The 21,944-nt window shown below is 30.6% G+C and overlaps 1 protein-coding gene and 1 non-coding gene across 7 annotated transcripts in view; one reads left to right on the forward strand and one right to left on the reverse strand.

Annotated features, from left to right (window-relative positions):
- Window positions 1-7,110, forward strand: part of LOC111674627 (protein argonaute-2) — a 38,053-nt gene extending 30,943 nt beyond the window's left edge. For all 6 annotated transcript variants that reach the window (XM_046955797.1, XM_046955798.1, XM_046955799.1 and 3 more), the window contains 7 exons: window positions 1,091-1,876; window positions 1,943-2,165; window positions 2,260-2,671; window positions 2,733-3,072; window positions 3,138-3,823; window positions 3,901-4,070; window positions 6,741-7,110. In XM_046955797.1, coding sequence (XP_046811753.1) covers window positions 1,091-1,876; window positions 1,943-2,165; window positions 2,260-2,671; window positions 2,733-3,072; window positions 3,138-3,823; window positions 3,901-4,070; window positions 6,741-6,879 — 2,756 coding nt within the window. In that variant the 3' untranslated portion in view covers window positions 6,880-7,110. The remainder of the gene's footprint in view (window positions 1-1,090; window positions 1,877-1,942; window positions 2,166-2,259; window positions 2,672-2,732; window positions 3,073-3,137; window positions 3,824-3,900; window positions 4,071-6,740) is intronic.
- Window positions 7,111-21,454: 14,344 nt separating this feature from the next.
- On the reverse strand, window positions 21,455-21,526 carry Trnaq-uug. The gene has a single exon. It is a non-coding gene; the product is annotated as a tRNA-Gln (tRNA).
- Window positions 21,527-21,944: the final 418 nt, after the last annotated feature.

The raw sequence follows: 21,944 nt of genomic DNA on the forward strand, positions 1-21,944 counted from the left end.
GATTACTCCATAGTATTGACTATAGATCAGTCTATAGTCTTTACTACAGATTAGATTAGATCACTCTATACTCTTGACTGTAGATCACTCTATAGTCTTGACTATAGATCACTCTGTAGTCTTGACTATAGATCATTCTATAGTCTTGACTATAGATCACTCTGTAGTCTTGTCTATAGATCACTCTGTAGTCTTAACTATATTTCACTCTATAGTCTTGACTATAGATCACTCTGTAGTCTTGACTATAGATTACTCTATAGTCTTGACTATAGATCACACTATAGTCTTAAGTATAGATCACTCTATAGTCTTGACTATAGATCACTCTATAGTCTTGACTATAGATCACTCTATAGTCTTGACTATAGATCACTCTATAGTCTTGACTATAGATCACTCTATAGTCTTGACTATAGATCACTCTATAGTCTTGACTATAGATCACTCTATAGTCTTGACTATAGATCACTCTATAGTCTTGACTATAGATCACTCTTTAGTCCTGACTATAGATCACTCTATAGTCTTGACTATAGATTACTCCATAGTATTGACTATAGATCAGTCTATAGTCTTTACTACAGATTAGATTAAATCACTCTATAGTCTTGACTGTAGATCACTCTATAGTCTTGACTATAGATTACTCCATAGTATTGACTATAGATCAGTCTATAGTCTTTACTACAGATTAGATTAGATCACTCTATAGTCTTGACTGTAGATCACTCTATAGTCTTGACTATAGATCACTCTGTAGTCTTGACTGTAGATCATTCTGTAATCTTGACTATTGATCACTCTATAGTCTTGACTATAGATCAGTCTATAGAATACATTTCCTCTCTCTTTTAAAAAAATAACTATCAAATTTATATTTTATTTAATTAACTTTAGATTTTTAGTTTAATTTAGGTTTTTTTTTAGCAAAACTTAAGTGTTTAGAGAAATTGTTGTTAAATACTCGTATTTTCTTTTACTTTCCGTATCAAGAGGCATGAATTTTCGTTAAATATTTTATTTCAAATGAATTTCTTTAAATTTCATTAATTTCTTCCATCTTATAATTATAAATTTCTGTTTATAGCACCACCAGCACCTGGTTCATCTGTGAATCCCACCGCAGTAACCAGCCCAAGTGCTTCTAGTGTTGCTGTAGGTGGTGCCGTGGGTGGCGCATCGTCCACCCAAGCAGCTGTTGCCTCCGCGTTAGGTGCTTCATCGACCGTAACCGCAGCAACAGCAGCAGCGGCCGCTACTCCCACCACCCAACCTGAACTGCCAGTATTTACATGTCCTCGTCGTCCCAATTTGGGTCGTGAAGGTCGTCCCATAGTACTGCGCGCTAATCATTTTCAAGTTAGCATGCCCCGTGGTTATGTACATCACTATGACATTAATATACAACCGGATAAATGCCCGCGTAAAGTTAATCGTGAAATTATCGAAACTATGGTTCATGCGTATAGTAAAATTTTCGGTGTTCTTAAGCCTGTATTCGATGGTCGTAATAATTTGTATACGCGCGATCCTTTACCAATAGGTAATGATCGTTTAGAATTGGAGGTTACTTTACCCGGTGAGGGTAAAGATCGTATATTCCGTGTTACCATTAAGTGGATGGCTCAAGTGTCATTGTTTAATTTGGAAGAGGCTCTAGAAGGTCGTACCCGTCAAATACCATACGATGCTATATTAGCTTTAGATGTGGTAATGCGTCATTTACCCAGTATGACTTATACGCCAGTAGGTAGAAGTTTCTTTAGTTCTCCCGATGGCTACTATCATCCGTTGGGTGGTGGTCGTGAGGTATGGTTTGGTTTTCATCAGAGTGTACGTCCTTCCCAATGGAAAATGATGTTAAATATTGATGGTGGGTAATGAGTAGCCCTATACAAGTTTTCTTGATTTGAATTCTTTTTTTTTTTGTGATTTATAGTCTCTGCAACGGCCTTTTACAAGTCGCAACCTGTTATTGATTTCATGTGTGAAGTCTTGGATATAAGAGACATTAATGAACAGCGCAAACCCTTGACAGATTCTCAACGTGTCAAATTTACTAAAGAAATTAAAGGACTTAAAATTGAAATCACTCATTGTGGTCAAATGAGACGTAAATATCGTGTTTGCAATGTCACTAGAAGGCCAGCACAAATGCAATCGTAAGTTTTAAATAAAACAAACAAAACATTCCATTGATGGAAAGGTTTTTCCTTAATAACTTAATCATGTGATTTTTTTTGTCTATTAAAAAAGATTCCCTCTACAACTTGAAAATGGCCAGACAGTAGAATGTACTGTTGCGAAATATTTCCTTGATAAATATCGTATGAAATTACGTTTCCCTCATTTACCGTGTCTACAAGTAGGACAAGAACACAAACACACTTATTTACCCCTTGAAGTCTGTCACATTGTGGCCGGACAAAGATGTATAAAGAAATTAACTGATATGCAAACATCTACCATGATTAAAGCCACCGCTCGCTCAGCACCCGATCGTGAACGTGAAATTAATAATTTAGTTAAAAGAGCCGATTTCAATAATGATTCTTATGTACAAGAATTTGGTCTTACCATTTCGAATTCTATGATGGAAGTAAGGGGACGTGTTTTACCACCACCCAAACTACAATATGGTGGACGAGTTTCTAGCATGACCGGACAAGTGAGTGAGATAGTTATTGAATTCTTGTTTCTTATAATTATGTGCTAAATAACTTTTGCAGCAACTGTTTCCACCACAAAACAAAGTATCTTTGGCTTCACCCAATCAGGGTGTTTGGGATATGCGTGGTAAGCAATTCTTTACAGGTGTAGAGATTAGGGTATGGGCTATAGCCTGTTTTGCTCCTCAACGTACCGTCAGAGAGGATGCTTTACGTAACTTTACTCAACAATTGCAAAAGATCTCAAATGATGCTGGTATGCCCATAATAGGACAACCTTGTTTCTGCAAATATGCCACTGGGCCGGATCAAGTTGAGCCCATGTTTAAATATCTAAAACAATCCTTTGCCAGTTTACAATTGGTAGTGGTAGTGCTACCAGGCAAAACACCCGTCTACGGTAAGTCTTACTTCCTTTTTGAATCGAAAAACACTTTTGATTTATTGATTTATTTTCTATTCTAGCTGAAGTTAAACGTGTGGGTGATACAGTTTTGGGCATGGCTACTCAGTGTGTACAGGCTAAAAATGTAAATAAGACATCGCCTCAAACACTGTCCAATTTATGTCTCAAAATCAATGTTAAATTGGGTGGCATCAATTCGATTCTTGTACCCTCTATACGTCCAAAAGTTTTCAATGAACCCGTCATATTTTTGGGTGCCGATGTTACTCACCCACCGGCCGGTGATAATAAGAAACCCTCTATTGCTGCTGTTGTAGGCTCTATGGATGCTCATCCCTCACGTTATGCCGCCACGGTACGTGTACAACAGCATCGTCAGGAAATCATACAGGAACTATCAAGTATGGTACGTGAATTGCTAATTATGTTCTATAAATCAACTGGCGGCTATAAACCACATCGTATAATACTCTATCGCGATGGTGTATCCGAGGGACAATTCCCTCATGTCTTACAACATGAATTGACGGCCATACGTGAAGCTTGCATTAAATTAGAGGCTGAATATCGTCCAGGTATTACGTTTATTGTTGTACAAAAACGTCATCACACTAGACTATTCTGTGCTGAAAAGAAAGAACAGAGTGGTAAATCGGGTAATATACCAGCTGGTACAACTGTCGATGTGGGCATTACACATCCTACCGAGTTTGATTTCTATTTGTGCAGTCATCAAGGTATTCAGGTGAGTTTAGTACAAATTTATTTTATATTTTTCTTTTCTTTTTTTAATAATATTTATCTTTATTTCGTTTATTTTAGGGTACAAGTCGACCTTCACACTATCACGTTTTATGGGATGATAATCATTTCGATTCGGATGAATTACAATGTTTAACATATCAATTGTGCCATACATATGTACGTTGTACTAGATCGGTTTCTATACCAGCACCGGCATATTATGCACATTTAGTTGCTTTCAGAGCAAGGTGAGTACAATAATATATATCTTTTGTTCAAAATTGTCACCTTCAGAACTGGTTCTGTGGAAGAGAGTCAATGATAATCTATCAGGAGTTTAACGTTAAATTTCATATCCTCTATGCTCTTGCTTATCATCAATCAAGTTGCGAAGAATTGTTTACGCTTCGTTACGTCATTTACGTTGACCATATGCTAGGTTTTATCAGACTACAGTCGGGATTCTGATCACCTATCATAATTTTCTGTCTCCCAATAAAGTTGTACCTCTTTGGTACATAACCTCTCTTAACTTAATCTATCCCCGTAGTGTCATTCGATTGGCCTTTATAAGGAGATTCAGATTCTTTTACACTTTTTTCTTTATGAAACATATGAAGTAGGGTGGGCTGACCTCATGCTAGCAAATATTGACGGCACGGTCTATTCGGGACCAATAAGCGTTGAGCCTGTTGCTCCATTCCCATCTAAGTTGTGCCAGAGCAGCTCTTGTTTTGAGCGGCGTGTACTTCTCTATTTCTGCTATGAGCGACATTCATGCGCCAACCTGAAACCGCGGTATTGATGGCATATCTATGAATGTCGTTCAAAGCTGCTGTATACAAATTTCGGTCCAAGGAATCCTGCACATATCTTCGTATGCTCTCCTCGTATACACGAAGGTCCTTCTAACATGCCTCGGGGAAGCATCCAACTGTGTGATGTTATAGTAGGGACGAATACCCCGGTGACATCCCAGAAGGAACTGTTCCATCAACATAACATTATGTTCCTTGACTGGGTGAACCTTCGTTTTCTCATGTAGGTGGTGCTCCGCGGTTATTTGCATGCAGCTCGTTACAGTCTGTAGGACAGCATTTTGGCAGCTTTAAATATTTCTCCACTTGGTATCACTCAGCGATGGAGACAACATTGGAGCTGCATAATTACCCACGAACCGACCGACCAAATTGTTTTATAGGTAGCTAACAATGTTTCTGTGTGTATTCCACAAGGAGGGCCTTTATACTACTACGCAATCTATGCGTGATTGCAGTGACATGAACTAAAGGCGGTAAACAGGCTCTCAAAGGTGACCCCATCGACTACGATGCCTAAATTCAAGTTTGTCTTTTTCGCCCATGTGGTGAAAAGTGTTGCTGAAGACTTCGCTGGTTATACTTTCAGGTAATGACCAGTGAAGGAGTTGTGTATTTCTCCGAGATAACCATTCACTCGATCGCATAGCTCATCAACGTTTTGTCCCGTCACCATAATGCTCCGCTCTGTTAGATGTTGGTTCGGGTAGCACTTCCCATTAAATCCCAGTATTAACTGCTTTGGTATAATGTTCCTTAACTGATGGAATATTCGTCTCTGTTAGATGTTGGTTCGGGTAGCACCTTCCATAAAATCCCAGTAGGAATTGCTTGGGTATAATGTTCCTTGACTGAAGAAATCTCCGTCTCTTCATGTAGGTGCTATTTTGACATCATTTTTATACATCTTGTTACTCATCTAAGGACGTAACACACTGGTGTTACATGGTTTTTAACTAACCGGCCAATCATTTTGGTAGGTCGTTAACGAGGCTTTTTTGTCCTTGTTTCTAATTTGCATTTTGATTCACATTGCAGTAGTGTGGGGAGGATATAAAAATAAACACACTCAGGTTAAGGAGCGCACAACAGGCCCGATAGAGGCCTAGGAGTATTTCATCGGATTTGATGTAGTTTAGTTTCATTGGTTAAACCGGGTTTAATATATGTTTCGTGTTTTTCAGTTATCAGTAAAGTTTCTTAGCGCGGGTTTTACTGATAGAGATAATCTTCATTCTTTGGTTAAACCGGTCTTAATATATAGTTTTCGTGTTTTTCAGTTATCAGTAAAGTTATTTATTATCTTAGTTTAACTGAGTGTAATTGGCCAATTAAACTCAAGTTATAAGTGAGAAAACACAATTAACAAAAACAATAAAACAATGAATTGCTTTGTTTTATTTATTATTTTTTTAAATGTTTATTTAATATTTTTCCAAAATTTCTCATTTTGCAAAAGTATTGTTTGCAAAAAACAGCTGTTCGTTGTTTATGTTTTTGAGTAAAAACTTGGCAATACTGACAAAGTTAACTGAGCTTAAATCTAAAACTGAAAAACACAATTATCGGTTAAAGTCCGCCTAAATTTGTTCCGAGTTTAATCTAACAGCAAGTTAAGCCTAGTTTAACAGAGGAGTAAGAACCCCGGCCTAAATCTAAGTTATAAGTGAAAACACACAATCAACAAAAACAATTATTCAATTCACAGTCAAGTTGTTTATTGTACCTACTAAAGTGTAGTAACAGTGATTGTGAACAGATCTTTGCAGTCATAAGTTTACGTTCTCAATGAAAAAAAAACAATCAAAACAAAAGGATATTTGCAAAAAAACAGCTGTTTATTGTTTGTTTTAGACTGAAAAGTTGGCATTACTAAAAAAGTTAACTGATCCCAGATCCATAACTGAAAAACACAATCATCGGTTTAATCTAACTGCAAATTAAGCCTAGTTTAACTGAGTAGTAAGAAACCCGCCCTAACTAACTAACGGACTGACTAACTAACTAAGTAACTAACTAATTAAACAACTAACTCACTTCTTACTAACTAACTAACTTTCTCACTTACTTTCATACTTACTTATCACTTTCTATTTTCAGATATCATTTGGTTGAAAAAGAACACGACTCTGGCGAGGGTTCACACCAAAGTGGCTGTTCAGAAGATCGAACACCGGGAGCAATGGCTAGAGCCATTACAGTTCATGCAGATACCAAAAAGGTTATGTACTTTGCTTAAATTTACATACAAACTAAAGTCTATTTATTTAACTGTTTATTAAACGGTGTCTCTCTCTCTCTCGTACACAATACTTACTACTACATATTAAACACACTCTTATGAAAGAACAAAATGCCAAAAAATTAAAAAAAACAAAAAGTTTACATAAATCTACGAAATTTTAAAACAAGACACAAAATCTTCGAATAACTCAATACAAACACAAATATAAAAAGCATTTTTAACAAAGAAAAAAGGTGTATAAACAAAAGAAAAACAAAACGACAATTATGTACAATAAATAATTGAAATTAATTTTAAAAGAAATTTCTTAAAAAATAAAAACAAAAGAAATTTAAAAGGAGGAGTATAAAGAAAATACACAAACATCCAATACAATATTTATAGTTTTATTAGTATTAAGTTTAAAAATTTTCTTTTGTAGAAAAAAAAAAAAACAAAAGAAATTACACATTTTACACGGTTTAGAAAAAACATTAAGAAAAACACTGTAATAGAAACTAAAGAAATCTGATGTTTTCTTTTAAACAAAATTTAAAAAAAAGGATTTGCTGAAATTATATGTATAATGAAAATATTGAAGAAGAAGAAAAAAAATGTCAAAAGTTTTCTAAAAACTAAAAGAATAAAAAGGTTAATAGGGATCAATAAAAAAAAAGAATAAATAAAATACAGTTTTAGTTGAAATTTTTAGAGTTTTCCTTTAGAGAAAAGAAAGAGCGTGTGAAAAAATTTTATTTTCTTTTTTAGATTTTTTAATGGAAATTTTTTAAAAAAAAACCAAAGTTTTAGTTTTATTTACTTGATTTTATTATTATTTTTTGTTTAATATAAAACACGCGCTTTTTGGAATAAAACACAGAGAAATTTAAAGAAAATTTTAAAGGAAAAGTTAAAAAAAAAACATTTTTTTGGTGTGATAGTTGTACAAGTTGTAATTTTTATTTAAAATAACTATATATTAATTAATTATTTGTATTTAAATATACACTTAACAAAACCAACATAATAAGAAAACAAACAAACAAATGCAATATTTATAATTAAACTTATAAAAGAAAATTCAATTAATTAGTTTAAAGTATTTATTAAACAAAAAAAATTGTTAGAAATGCAAAAAGGAAAAAAAAACCAAGACATGAAACAACAAACTGACAAACAAACTACACCAACAATCATAAACCATAACTTTTAAAATATTATTATTATTAATATTATTAAGTAAGTTTTTATTTTAGTTTTGTTTAAATTTCTTTTTTCTTTTCAATGCCTTTTTATTTTTCTTTTTCTTTGTAATATGATGTAAGTTTTACCAAATTGTAATGCAAACAGCCAAGCATATTTATTTGTTTTAAGTAGTTTTAGTCTATTTTTTTTTATTAATTATATAGTTTTTCTTAGTTTTTTTTAATAACATAAAAACAAACAAACAAAATACATAATTTTAATATGGTGTACGGGTTTTTTTAATTATTACTATAATTTAACTTAATTTTATTTTAATTAAATTAGTTAAAATTTTTCTTCTTCTTTATTAACAATATCAGCTAATTAATTCTTTTAATTACTATTATTATTGTTATTATTAATGCGGAAAAATTTTACTAAAAAGAGGACACAGTTGAAGTTAACATTTGATTTATTTATTTTTAATATAGGTACAAATAAAATTTAAAAAAAGAAAAGAAACATACAAAATCTTTATAAACGACAGAGCAATTATTCATTTATTCACAATACAAAAAAAACAAAATCAAATTTTTAAAATGTTATATTAATTCTTTTTTTTTTTAATGCTTATAAAACATTTAATATATTTATTCTAAATAATGGTCCATAATCACAGTCAAACACTAAAGTCGGATCTTAACAACTTTACTTTTATTTAAACTGTTACTTTAAGTGCGGGTTTTTAAGTTGACAATTAAATGACAATTAATCTGATGATTGTTTAATGTAAAAATAAATTGATTGTAAAGTTAATCCTTAGGATTAAACTTTACAGTGTTGCCATACACAACAACAGAAAACGTTACTGTTTGTTATCAAAACAATGCATGTTTTATACAAAAAAGAAGAAGACAATTGTAAATGTGATATGAAAATTAATGAAAACTTTAATTTAAAACAAAAAAAAAATTATACTAATCGATAAATCAAATATTCTCCATTTTGACTACGTTTGATCGAAAAAGAAGAAGAAGAAGAAGATTGTGTGTATTCTGCATTTTGATCGTAATTACGTTTTTGTAACTGCCGCTTTACACTAGAAAACTTTTTATGAAAAACTTTTAATTTTGCTTAAGAGAGAAAGGTAAAGAATATCTCTCTCGCGGTGCGGATTTTCTCGTACTCGGAAACCTTGTTTTGTTATTGTTCTCATTCGTACAACAACAAATCAATGTAATTAATATGTAGTTTCTGAAATAAAAGTTTCTATGTGTGGATATTAAAGAAATTTCAAAAGAGAATTAAGAAAAAGTTTCTCAAAAAGTTTCCTGATGTAGACCAGGTCTAAGTTGTTGGTTATGTGACAGAGATTCGAATCGAAATGCAGAATACCAAAGTTGCCAAACAAAGAAAATCGATTTGATTCAAATGAAAATGCAGAATAGTGATCAATGTTTATTTTAGTGAAAATTGTATTACATTTTTTTCATCAGCTGTTACTTTTGCATTTCTTGCTCAAGTTTAAACCACCTCCATAAAGCGTTTAAACTAGCAAACAAAATTAACTAATTGAGTGCTCAAAAACAACTTTCAAGGATTACTTTAATCCCTAATCATTCACCTAAACATTGACCCTAAGTGGGTGATACGAAAAGTTTTAGAAATTTTGCATTCAAACTGTTATAAATACTGTACAAGTGACATCTCTGCACAGCATATGCAATAAAAGAGCCAAAAAATAAACAGAATTTAAATGGTTATTTCAACAATCTATACCGCGGAAAAAACACTCATCAGCTTCCAGCTCAAATGACAAAACCTTTCCTTATACAATTAAGGCTTTCTTCCTCCACAGAAATCTTCAATAATATCAAAAACATTTTCATTGTCCTCAATTGTACATACATATGTATCTCTTTTAGTTTTTTACACTTTTTCCATAATTTATAAAAAATAAATATAATTCACACAACTTTTGTTTTTGGTTTGTTTTGACTATTGAAAAAAGGCAAACAGCTGATAGAGTTAAAGTGATGTTAACTTGTTTTTACTATAAAACTAACTTTAGCGGAAAAGCATACTTTTTTTGATGACTTTGATTATGGTCCAATTTTATTTAGGTCATAACTATTATGTCCTCCTTATACATAATAGATTTCTATACAAGAACAAAATTTATGTCATTATAATTAAACTCGTAAAAAACTTTTAACTGTTTAACACAATCACCCACATTTTTTTCGTTCTGAGAGGAGTTACAATTGTTGTAACTCATAACCTCAAGTGAGGTTATGTTTAATTGGTGGAGATCATAAAATACTCACGATATAACCTGGTGGAGACCATTAAAGATCGAATATATACTGGTGGAGACCAAATAATACTTTTGATGCAATTAAGTTTGGTGCTTCAACTTCCTATATGAAGGGTGATAGTTCGTTTGATATGAATGAAAAATGAAAGCTTTTTTGGAATATTATTCAATGGAATTTGTATACAACTGTAGCGAGAATCAACTATTGTGAATTAACATACAATACCCAGTTGTCCAAGTCTTCAAAACTAAATATAATACAACACGAATTGTTAAATTTCCTAAAGACAATGGCGATGCAAATGTCGTCAATAAAAGTTTGGCCAAATTTTGGCTTAACTATGACTATGACAGGTCGATTTTAGTGTTATGGTACAATATCACAAAGGTTTTTATATCGTCAATTACTACTTAAGCTTAAAAGAAACCTCATCTAAGAACTGCCCAATAAACATATATGAAGCTGAGTTATAAAGACTTAAAAGATATATAGCAACTTCCTATATGAAAGAACATAGAAAAAAGACAGAAGAATGAAAATGAGCGATCTGAACAATGAAAATCCTCTACTGAAAGATAAAAAAAAATAAAATTGCCAAGGAAATCTCTATTTTTCATTTCCTGTAGAATAAGAAAGATCTGAAGAGTGGAAATCCTCTCCCAGTAAATGTACATGGATCTATTGTCTTGATAAGAATGTCCACCACGTCACACCCAGTTCATCGTGAAGTCTTTTATCTTGCGAACTCAGTCTTTAACTCTAGAACAGTTGTATAAAATCTAATCTACTGTTTCTAACTCCTAATCGTCTCTACAAAAGTCCTGTGTATTACCGACTCTATTAGCTTTAAAATCTCAGCAGGTTTTATAGATCTTTCTCTACATGGTTCCAGATCGGAACAATGTCTTCTGCTAATTCACCTGCGAATATTGCTATTGTGAACTTGTTGTGAACAATTAATTTACAATAGTTGTATGGAATTTGTATGGAACAGCTGTTCAATGTTTACAAAATTTCATCAAAAAATTTCACTAGAAGGAAATTTTTTTCACGACAAAAAAGTTATTGAACGAAAATAGTGAAAAGGGAACATATTTCATATGAAATGATCATTGGCGATAAGGGTGAATATAATGATGAAAATATAAAAGCGAAAAAGAATTCACAATTATTGTGAATGTAGAGTTCTGGGAATATTCACGACAATTTTCAATATTATTCGCTCTTTTTATGAATATTGTTTGCCAAACTGACTTTTTAACCATTCTATTCAGATGAAAATATAATAGCGAACAAGAATTCACAACTATTGTGAATGAAGAGTTCTTGGAATATTCACGACAATTTTCAATATTATTCGCTCTAATTATGAATATTGTAAATGAAAAGCAAACATATGTTTAGAAAGGGAATAGAATTTTTGAAACAATTCAAAACTGTGTTCTAAATCAACTATGTAGAGAATTTAGAGTTCTTGGGAATATTCTTGATAGCAAATTTTTGACCGAAAAGAAAAGAAAATTTGCAATTTATTCGACATAAATATTTTCCAATAAAACTTTCGTAACTTCATTCGTTTCTCGTAAGTATTTGTGATAGAATATTGAAAATCATTTACAGCTGTTACAAACAAAAAAATATCTATTGTGAATGAAAAGATTGCAGAATATTCACAATAGCAATTGCTTACTCAAAGGGAAAATAAGGTTTCGCGATTATTAGCGATAACTAAATGAAATTATTTAAGAATATAAAAATCTTTTAAATATAATGGAGGATATATGTACACAAGTCCATAATTGAATATTATGTTAATTTTCATTTTATAATCATTTGTTAAACACTTAAAACCTGCCACCCAATAAGTAAAATAAAATAAATAATAAAACATATAAATACTACAAAAATTGCACTACATTTTAGTAATTTAATAATTTTCAATTGTGAACATTTTTTAAAGAATTATTTGTTTAATTCACAATCGGTGTTGTACGGTTGTATCGTAGTATGTCGTAAATCTTTTTATTATTAATTTGTTTTTATTTAAAAAAAATGTATACGAAAATTTTTTATGACATACAACGCTACAACCATACAACATCTATTGTGAATGGGACAATTGTTTCTAGCACGTTTTAAATTTTAAACGAAACAATACAATCAAATCAAATACTTCAATTCAATAATATTACATACATACATACATATTTATATTAAAACGACTAGATAACTAACAAACACTTTTAATTGTATTTCATTTTTTAATTATAATTAATTTTCTAAAAAAAAACACTACACAAGGGATTTAATTTAATGTTTAGATTTAAAAAAATTAATTTACAAAAGAAAAAAAATACTTAAAATTTACGAAAACAGCAACAACAAGTAATTTTAACAATCTAAAGGTCAACAAAAAAAAAACAATTTAATTAAGTATAAAAAATATATAAAAATAAACTTTAAACAAATATATTTTAATAGTTTTTAAGTTCAATTAAAAGAGTTTTCTTTTAAGTTATTTTCAATAAAACAACAAAATTACAAAATTTTGTAAAAATTACTTTTTAAATATAATTTTTAATATATTATTTAGTTTATTTTTTTTTTCTTTAAATTTTGCAAACAAATAAATATTTTATTATTATTTTAAAATGAAAAACAAAACAAGGCATTCACATAGAAATATTAACACTTAATATGGCATGTTATTAATTAATAAGCTTTAAAACATAAAACTAGATTTCTGAAAATAAAAATTAAAAAAACACACACACAACAACAAAAACAAAAAAAAAGTACTTCAAAAGCCACAAAACATTTAAATTTATAAAGACAAAACAAACAAACAAAAAATATATATATAAATATTATGTGATTTATTAAATTAAAAACAAATGCTAAATAAAAATTATTTAATAGCTACAAAATACTTTAAAAAAAAGCAAATGCAAATATTCAGAAAAAGGTTTCTTTAAAATAATGAAAAAAATAAAAAAACAAACTAATTACTTATATATTTACTAATATTTCAAAAATTATTAAAAAAAAAAACAAAACATATATTAAAAATTGCTTCAATATTAATGTAAACAAATTATCAAGTCTTCTTAATAAATAAAACTTTTTTATGATTATATAAATCTTTTATAAAGCATAATCTTTTTAAAAGCTTATTCTCTTATGTAAAGTTTAGTTTTGAAAACTTTAAAATAGGTTTTGCAAGTTAATCACAGTAATAAAAGTGTTGCCAATAAGGGCGGGTTAATCGCAAGAGTTTGAATGTGACCAAAATTGTAATAAAAAATTTCTATTAATTGTGTTAGTGGCAATCAAATGTCAATTAATAATCACATTAGTTAATCTAAAAATAAACTTATTCTAATGTTAATCCCCGTTGATGTTTTTGAGTTCAGGATTAAACTTCGCAGTGTTGCCATACAAAACAACAGAAAACGTCATTGTTTGCTATCAAAACAATGCACAATATTTACACTTTTGCATTTCTTGCTAAAGTTAAAACCACTTCTTACTCATTAGGGTTTCTTACTCATTAGTTAAACTAGGCTTAACTTTCTGTTAGATTAAACTCGGAACAAATTTAGGCGGACTTTAACCGATAATTGTGTTTTTCAGTTTTAGATTTAAGCTCAGTTAACTTTGTTAGTATTGCCAAGTTTTCACTCAAAAACATAAACAATGAACAGCTGTTTTTTGCAAACAATACTTTTGTAAAATGAAAAATTTTGGAAAATTGTTAAATAAACATTTAAAACAATAATTAATGTAACAAAACAAATCAGAAAATTGCAATTTACCTAAAATATGTTTTTGTTCTTCCGAAATCATTGTTTTATTGTTTCTTTTAAATTTAGTTTTCTCACTTATAACTTGAGTTTAATTGGCCAATTACACTCAGTTAAAATAAGATAATAAGTAACTTTATTAATAACTGAAAAACACGAAACATATATTAAACCAGGTTTAACCAAAGAATGAAGATTATCTTTATCAAAAAAAAACTCGCCCTAAGCGCATAAACTAGCAAACAAATTATCTAATTGAAAACTCAAAAACAATTTTGATTGATTAATTTAATCCCTAATCCTTCACCTAAAGATTGGCCTTAATTGTGTTAATGTCTGTGTGAACAGCGAACACACTGAAAAGAGTTCAGTGTGTTTCGCTGTTTTACAGCCACTGGGAGAGCTGTTTGATGACTCATCACTTCGCTTCTTGAACATTACTTACTTTCGAGATGTAAAATTAATACTTCCATTTTCAACCACGGCTTCTGTTGATTGTTATTGTAACAGGTTAGCTGTATCTGGTTGTTCTTCCCTGGGGAAAATACTTCCGGTTGATACAGCTGTTGCAGAGTTGACAATCTTCGGCCGATTGAAAATCGGGACGTTTCGATGCGGAGCTCCAATTGTAGTGAATTGTTGATTCGGCAACAGCACTTAGAGACGTAGGTAAGCTGTAGACCGAATTACGAATACATCAGATAAGCCGAATATAAGTTAGACCGCGAACATATTTGTAACCACCAGTTTATACTCCCGACAGACGTTCCCATGACAATTGGATCTTCGCTCCGGAACGACCCGAGTCATACTCGGCCAAAGATTGTCAACTCAGCGACAGCTGTATCAACCGAAAGTTTTTTCCCCAAAGAAAGAACTATCGGCCACAGTCGAGCTGTTACAACAACAACAACTCCCGACAGACAAGAGGTGATTGCACTCGGGTTAGGTGCTATTTCTGAATCTGTCCGAGAGACCAGATCTCTTTACCATTCTTGTCAGTTTGTATAACTTCCGAGTTGCAAAAACATCACTTCTGTTTACAACCACACAGATGGGATAGCCTCTGTTGATTCGGCAACAATGGCTACAGACTAAATCGGTAGACTGAATAACGAATACATCAAAGATGGGTATCAATAGAGTAAACACTAAGCATACTCTGACATGAAAGAAATATTCCATGGTATCACTTGTATAAAATATATTACATCCGATACACTGACTTTAGTTATACAATTTAGGTGAAGTCCGCATGCCTCTACATTCATTTAGTATCATATACACTTGATACTGTCTCATTTTTAACGCTAAGTCCTACAGTCACACCTCTGTGGGGTATCTTTTGTCTTGGCAACAGCACCGACAAAAGATACCCTACATAACATTCCCGCGAATTTGAGTTTAAAACCACAGTCGTCTTGTGCAATCCGAAGCGTCCAACAAGCAGGACAACACAAAGTTCGAAACTCTACCAGTTATGGCTCTCTGGTTCGACCCCAGGTCAAATCATTCTAATGAAACTCCGCAAACACATTTGTCACCATCAGTTTATAGTCACGGTAGACTAGAGATACTGGTAGCACCTTTTTTCCACAATTACAAGCACACCATCAGGGCGGTCCTAGAGGGACAATTTAAAGTGCCTGCTTTAATTCATTCATGTATATTGTTAAGTAAACTGTACCGATCTTTTAATCGCTGCAATATTGAATTGCAGAGCATATTCAATTGAAACTTTGTTGCATCTTAACACATTAAGGGCGAGTTTTTCTGATAAAGATAATCTTCATTCTTTGGTTAAACCTGGTTTAATATATGTTTCGTGTTTTTCAGTTATCTGTAAAGTTACATATTATCTTAGTTTAACTGAGTGTAATTGGCTAATTAAACTCAAGTTATAAGTGAGAAAACACAATTGAGAAAAACAATAAAACTATGATTTCGGAAGAACAAAAACTTAATATTTGAAGTAAATTGCAATTTTCTGATTTTGTTTTATTTATTATTGTTTTAAATGTTTAGTTAACATTTTTCAAAAATTTTTCAATTTTACAAAAGTATTGTTTGCAAAAAAACAGCTGTTCATTGTTTATGTTTTTGAGTGAAAAGTTGGCAATACTAACAAAGTTAACTGAGCTTAAATCTAAAACTGAAAAAAACACACGTCGGTTAAAGTCCGCCTAAATTTGTTCCGAGTTTAATCTAACACCAAGTTAAGCCTAGTTTAACTGAGGAGTAAGAAACCAGCCCTAATGGTTTCCGAAACAGTCGACTTTGTGTTAATATGACGTCTTTGATATTGCTGCGTAAGCATTCAAAGTATCTCCAGACACTAATGGTTTCCGATATTGCTGCGTATGCATTCAAAATTCTTTCGGTCATATTGGGAAATTGGAAATTGAATCAAAATTTGATGGCACATAGCATGCCAACTGGAATAGTAAACAGACGATAATAGCGGATCATACCGGTACCTAAAACCGACTGTCTGCAAAAGTAATCAAATATATATCGTACACATAAAAACCAAATTTGATAATCGAAACATAAAACTAAAAATCTCTTTAAAAAATTAAAGAATTAGGGCATTTATGAACATTCCTTAAGGGCCTATTCCGAAATATGGCAATTCAAAATAAAATCTTATGATGATCAATCTTAGAAACCTTAATTTATTAAGAAGATTTGATAAACAATGTTATAAAAATATCGGACTGTGTTAAAAAAGGGAATAATAGTTATCACTGGAACACAACAACAACAACAATTTCTTAAAATAAATTTATTGTAGCAAGATATTTTATATTTAAACATTAGCTAAAATAAAAATTATTATTAACAAAACAAAAAAAAAGCTTAATATTAAACAATTAAAGTCCATTAAAAGATACCATAACATAATTTTTTGTTTAAGCATTAGTTAATAATCTAATTTTATTCTTAAATCATATCCTACGATATTCTACCTACAAAAATTAGAAATTTCTTGAACTTAAAATTAATTTATTATTATTTAAATTACTTAATAATACTTATCAATGCCAAACACGAAAAACAAATCTAAATTATGTATTCCAAGCAATTATTTACTTCCACTTTAGTTTTCCCTTAAAAAGAAATTAAAATTAATTGATATATTCAGGCAGGAAATTTGTTTGTCGTCTGGAAAGAAAATATTTCATTTCTTAATTAAAGACCTTAAAACCAAACTAAGCAATGTTATATTGAAATTATTATTGTTTCCATTTAGTCCACATCCTCTAACATATGTCTCCTTAAGTAATTTATTTTGAAAAGTGTTCTCAATTTCATTTACTCGCAGTTTCTTCGTTTTTAAATTGTCAAAAATCTGTCCTGTTTTGGTAATTTTCTATGACCTTTAACCATCTCTCCGACAAAATTTAGAATCCGCGTAAAAGAACTGTTCATCTTTTTAAGGCCAAGAACATGTGGTGCGCTGTAGTATACAATGTGTTTATGAGCAGCATTCTGTGTGGATCTAGTAAAATAGTATTTCTACAGGGAAACGTCTGGACTAGTAAGCGGTCTGGACTGAAAAGCTACACTTTTGTAGTCGAACGTTGCCATAATGGAATATTACACTTCCAGGTCTGGCCAGATATTTATAACATTTTTCAGCTTCATACAAATCAGTGGCATTCCGTACAGGTTCTCTGAGCATAATTATGGCACTTTTGGTCCCATTAAAAACAGAACAGGATGGTTTGACCGCAATAGATATGTCCCCGTTGGTTAACCTGGCTTCAGTTTCGTAATGAATCCTTTTTTATTCGTTAAATTTTGGATAAATTTACCACTGTCTTTTTCTTCAATAGCATCGAACCTATTCCAAAATATAGATTTCCCCGTGCATCAGTCCAATAGTGTCTTTCCGCATTTTGGTTCTAACCACAGCCACCACACACAGTCCCCCCAAAAATCGGTACAAGACAACGGCCGAAACCGAGTAAGATAAATTCTCTGATTCAAGCTCAAGTCAAATGATACCAAGGAATGTAAAAGATTCAAATGACACAACATTTATAGTACTCTAGGACTAAAGGAACTGGTAGAATCAAGATGTATTTTTTAAGATAACCTGTTCCGGGATGGGATTATAATGTTAAATAACTAAGTGCAAATAAATGATACATATAAATTACTAAAGATACGTCAACTGTGGTAAATCCCTTAATGTTAAATTTTACACCCAATAAATACGTTTCTATTTAAAAAGATACTTTTTTTAAATATTTTTCCGAATTTGATTTTCTTTGAGAACACTTTATACACATTAATATACACACTAGGCATGGAAAATTCAATCCTATGCAACTTTTTGATATAGAAAATAATAACGGGATAAGCCCACGACATATTCGGTACTTCATATAGTCCAGCCTATAATCTTGAGTCTAACCGAAAATTAGTTTACTACTTTAAAACTCAAACAGTGATCTTTTTGTTATAAGTTAAAACTATTTTGAAATTACAATTTCCCATGCCTGATACACAAAAGTTAATGTCATTTACAATAAACAGCGCTTAGATTAAACTTAAATTTTAGTAGAAAAATATTTAAAAATATGACAAGAAAACTACCCTAGAACAAGTTTATTATAAAACAAATAATAATTATAACAAAAAAGGATCATAATAGTAATATAAAGGAATTGTTAAACAACAAAAAGAAAAAAAAACATTTTCCAATATATTATTTTCATTTAAATGCCGGGAATAACATTTAAATAAGAAAAAAAAAACAAAAACAAGTAAAGTTATAGATACTAAGTAAAAAAACTTCAATTTTAATAATGATTAAGACACAATTAATTAAAAATAAGTTAAAATAAAAATTAAAACATAACCACAAAAATCTAAAACCAATATTAATATTACAACAACAAAAAACGTGGTTTTCTATAATCAAAACTTAAAAATAAATTACTGTTAAATGTCTAAATATAAACAAAAAAAATACAGCAAAAAATCTAGAAATTAAAGTAACAACAAAAAAAATTGGATTCAAAATAAAAACATTTATTATTAGTTGTACAAAAACCACCTTTTAAATATTCAAAACGATATATGGGAATTAATGTAAACTTTTGGTGATCTATTTAATACATAATAAAAACTGTATGCTTTCTCATTTTAAATAAATTTTCAACAAAAAAAAAAAAAAACATATTATTTAAAACATTTCTCAATTTATTAAAAAAAAAACTGAAAATTAATAAAACAATGGTATTTATATTTACAATACACATATACATACATGCTACATACTAGCAAGTAATTATATTTTTAATAATTGATCAATATAATACAAAAAAAAAATAAAAGAAAATATATCGAAACTTTGAATAAATTCAATAATTTACCACTAAAACATACAATTCTATTCTAAAGAATATAAGTCAACAATTAAGATAACACAATAAAATACATAATTATATTAATAATTAAACATAAGCATAATGAGATAAATATAAATAAAATTCATGTAATGAATCAAATAATAAACTTTTTTTTTGATGTATTGAAAATGATAAATGAGAAATAAATAATGCAAATAATCAATAAATGAAATTTTTTCTGTAAAATTCAAATTTATAACAAAAACTGAATTACAAATGTGGGCAAGAGAATATACCCTAACGGGGACAAGGAGGAGAAGTCTCTTTAGAATGAGCTAATCTGAGGTTAGTATGATGGTATGTATCAGGGATGGCAAAATTGGTACATATTAAAAGTCCTGAAAAAACGGCAAATACAATTATAGAGAAACGGAACTTTCTTTAACTTTTCTTTAAAGAAGTTTGTTTTGCAAATTCCCTCATTTCGAAATGGAGTCGGAAATTGTACTCATTTTTATCTTAATTAACATTTTATAAAAACATATTACTAGAAATTTAAATTTTGCTAAATATTTGTCCAATGTTTGGGAACTCATCAAGTGCTCTAATTCAGCAGATTTTAAGAGTTTTTTTACCAGCTGGATGCCATTTTCTTTCTCACTGCAGAGATGTAAACAAATTCTCCGTTCCGGTTTTTATAAGAAAAACAAGAATGAATGTATAGTCGGACATGACCATATGATGCCCTACAACATTAAGTATAGATTTTAGATTACAGTTATGGATTTCATTGTGATACTAGTGTTTATAAGTGAATTATGGAACTTCAAGTCATTGTCTGAAGGGGATTTTATATGGGACCAAAAAAGTCCGATAATTACAAAAATCGGCGTTGTTATAAAGGGGTATATAGATCTAAGTTTTGCAAATGTTTGTACAGGTTTACATTCACAACCAGTCGGACTGACGTACGGACATGGCTTAATCGTATAATAAAGTCGTATGTATATAGATCTAAGTTTTGCTATTTTTTGTAGAAATACTACAATATTTAACACAATAGGGTTGCATGTGGCTAGGTGAAATAATGGACCGATTTCAACAATTTTCTGGTTCAAATTTCATCAAAATATCTTGAAAATTGCTACCTGTACCTTGCGCTACCTGTATAATTACTATCATGTGGTATAAAGAAATGTTTTAAAATCAGCTGGATTAGAACGCCAGATTTATGACCTAAATTTAAATGTAGTTAAGGAGTGACTAACATGATCAACGCTGAGACTTTCAGAGCAAAAATGATTTTAGTACTATGAAGGTCAAAATAGTACCCTCTGAAGAAAAAAGTACACAACTATACACAATTGGACGGACGGATTCAGACAATTTTAGAGCATGCGGAGAAAGAGTCAAATTATCGAACACTTTATTTGTTATTAATAGCCGTTCGTTGAAATTAGATCCAAATATGTATGTCAAAAGCAAGGTTTTTCTACATATAATATCCCCCATGAACATAGATTTGGAAACTTTAAAAGAAGTTCATTGTACATCTAGGAAGCTTTGTTTTTGCGCAGCGAACGATAAACCTTCATAAAGTACTACATATGTATAAAAGTGAAGTAGTATGGATCACAAAGTATACAGATGTGTTACTTTTGACATTTACAATCGCTAAAACATTTGTGTAAAGATGTAGGTACATAAAATGCAGCTAAAGTAGGTTATGCGAATTGTCCTAGAAAATAGAAGTAGATTGTAAACGTTTTGCTGTTGTTGGAAAAACCCGTTCTTAGTTGTGCCAGAATTACTCTAATTTCCCGCGGAAGTATGAAAATATGACCACATAACGTTACAGTTGTATTTTCATATTTTCAAAACGGTTATATTAAAACAAAAATATTTAAAACAAGAAAATAGTAGGTTCTACCGAGATTTGAACTCGGATCGCTGGATTCAAAGTCCAGAGTGCTAACCATTACACCATAGAACCTTGTTGTCAATGCGTTGACAAATGTCATATATAAGACTATAATACAAAAGGTAAATATTAATTTAGTAAACAAAACCAGTGTGGCCAGATACGGGTATTTGTCTCCAAATTGGGTATTTCAAGTTTTACTTAGGAACAGATTTTCGTGGGGAAGGATTTGGGGATTTGTTTATAATGTTTGCGCTAGTTTTGGGGATTTGTATATTTTTTTATACATATTTACATATTAACAATTATTTTCATTCTAGATTAGTTCTACATGGTTCCTGTTAGACCATGTCCACACTAGGAAAATTTTGTTGAGAAACTTTTTTTGAATCACTTTTGAAGTTTCCTTAATGTCAAATTGAATTCATTTTTTGTTGGATGAATGAGAAGAATAACAAAACAAGTTTCCGAGTACGAGAAACTCCGTAGC

This window comes from Lucilia cuprina, chromosome 6 (genome assembly GCF_022045245.1).
Source record: "Lucilia cuprina isolate Lc7/37 chromosome 6, ASM2204524v1, whole genome shotgun sequence".
In the NCBI taxonomy this organism is placed as follows: Eukaryota; Metazoa; Arthropoda; class Insecta; order Diptera; family Calliphoridae; genus Lucilia; species Lucilia cuprina.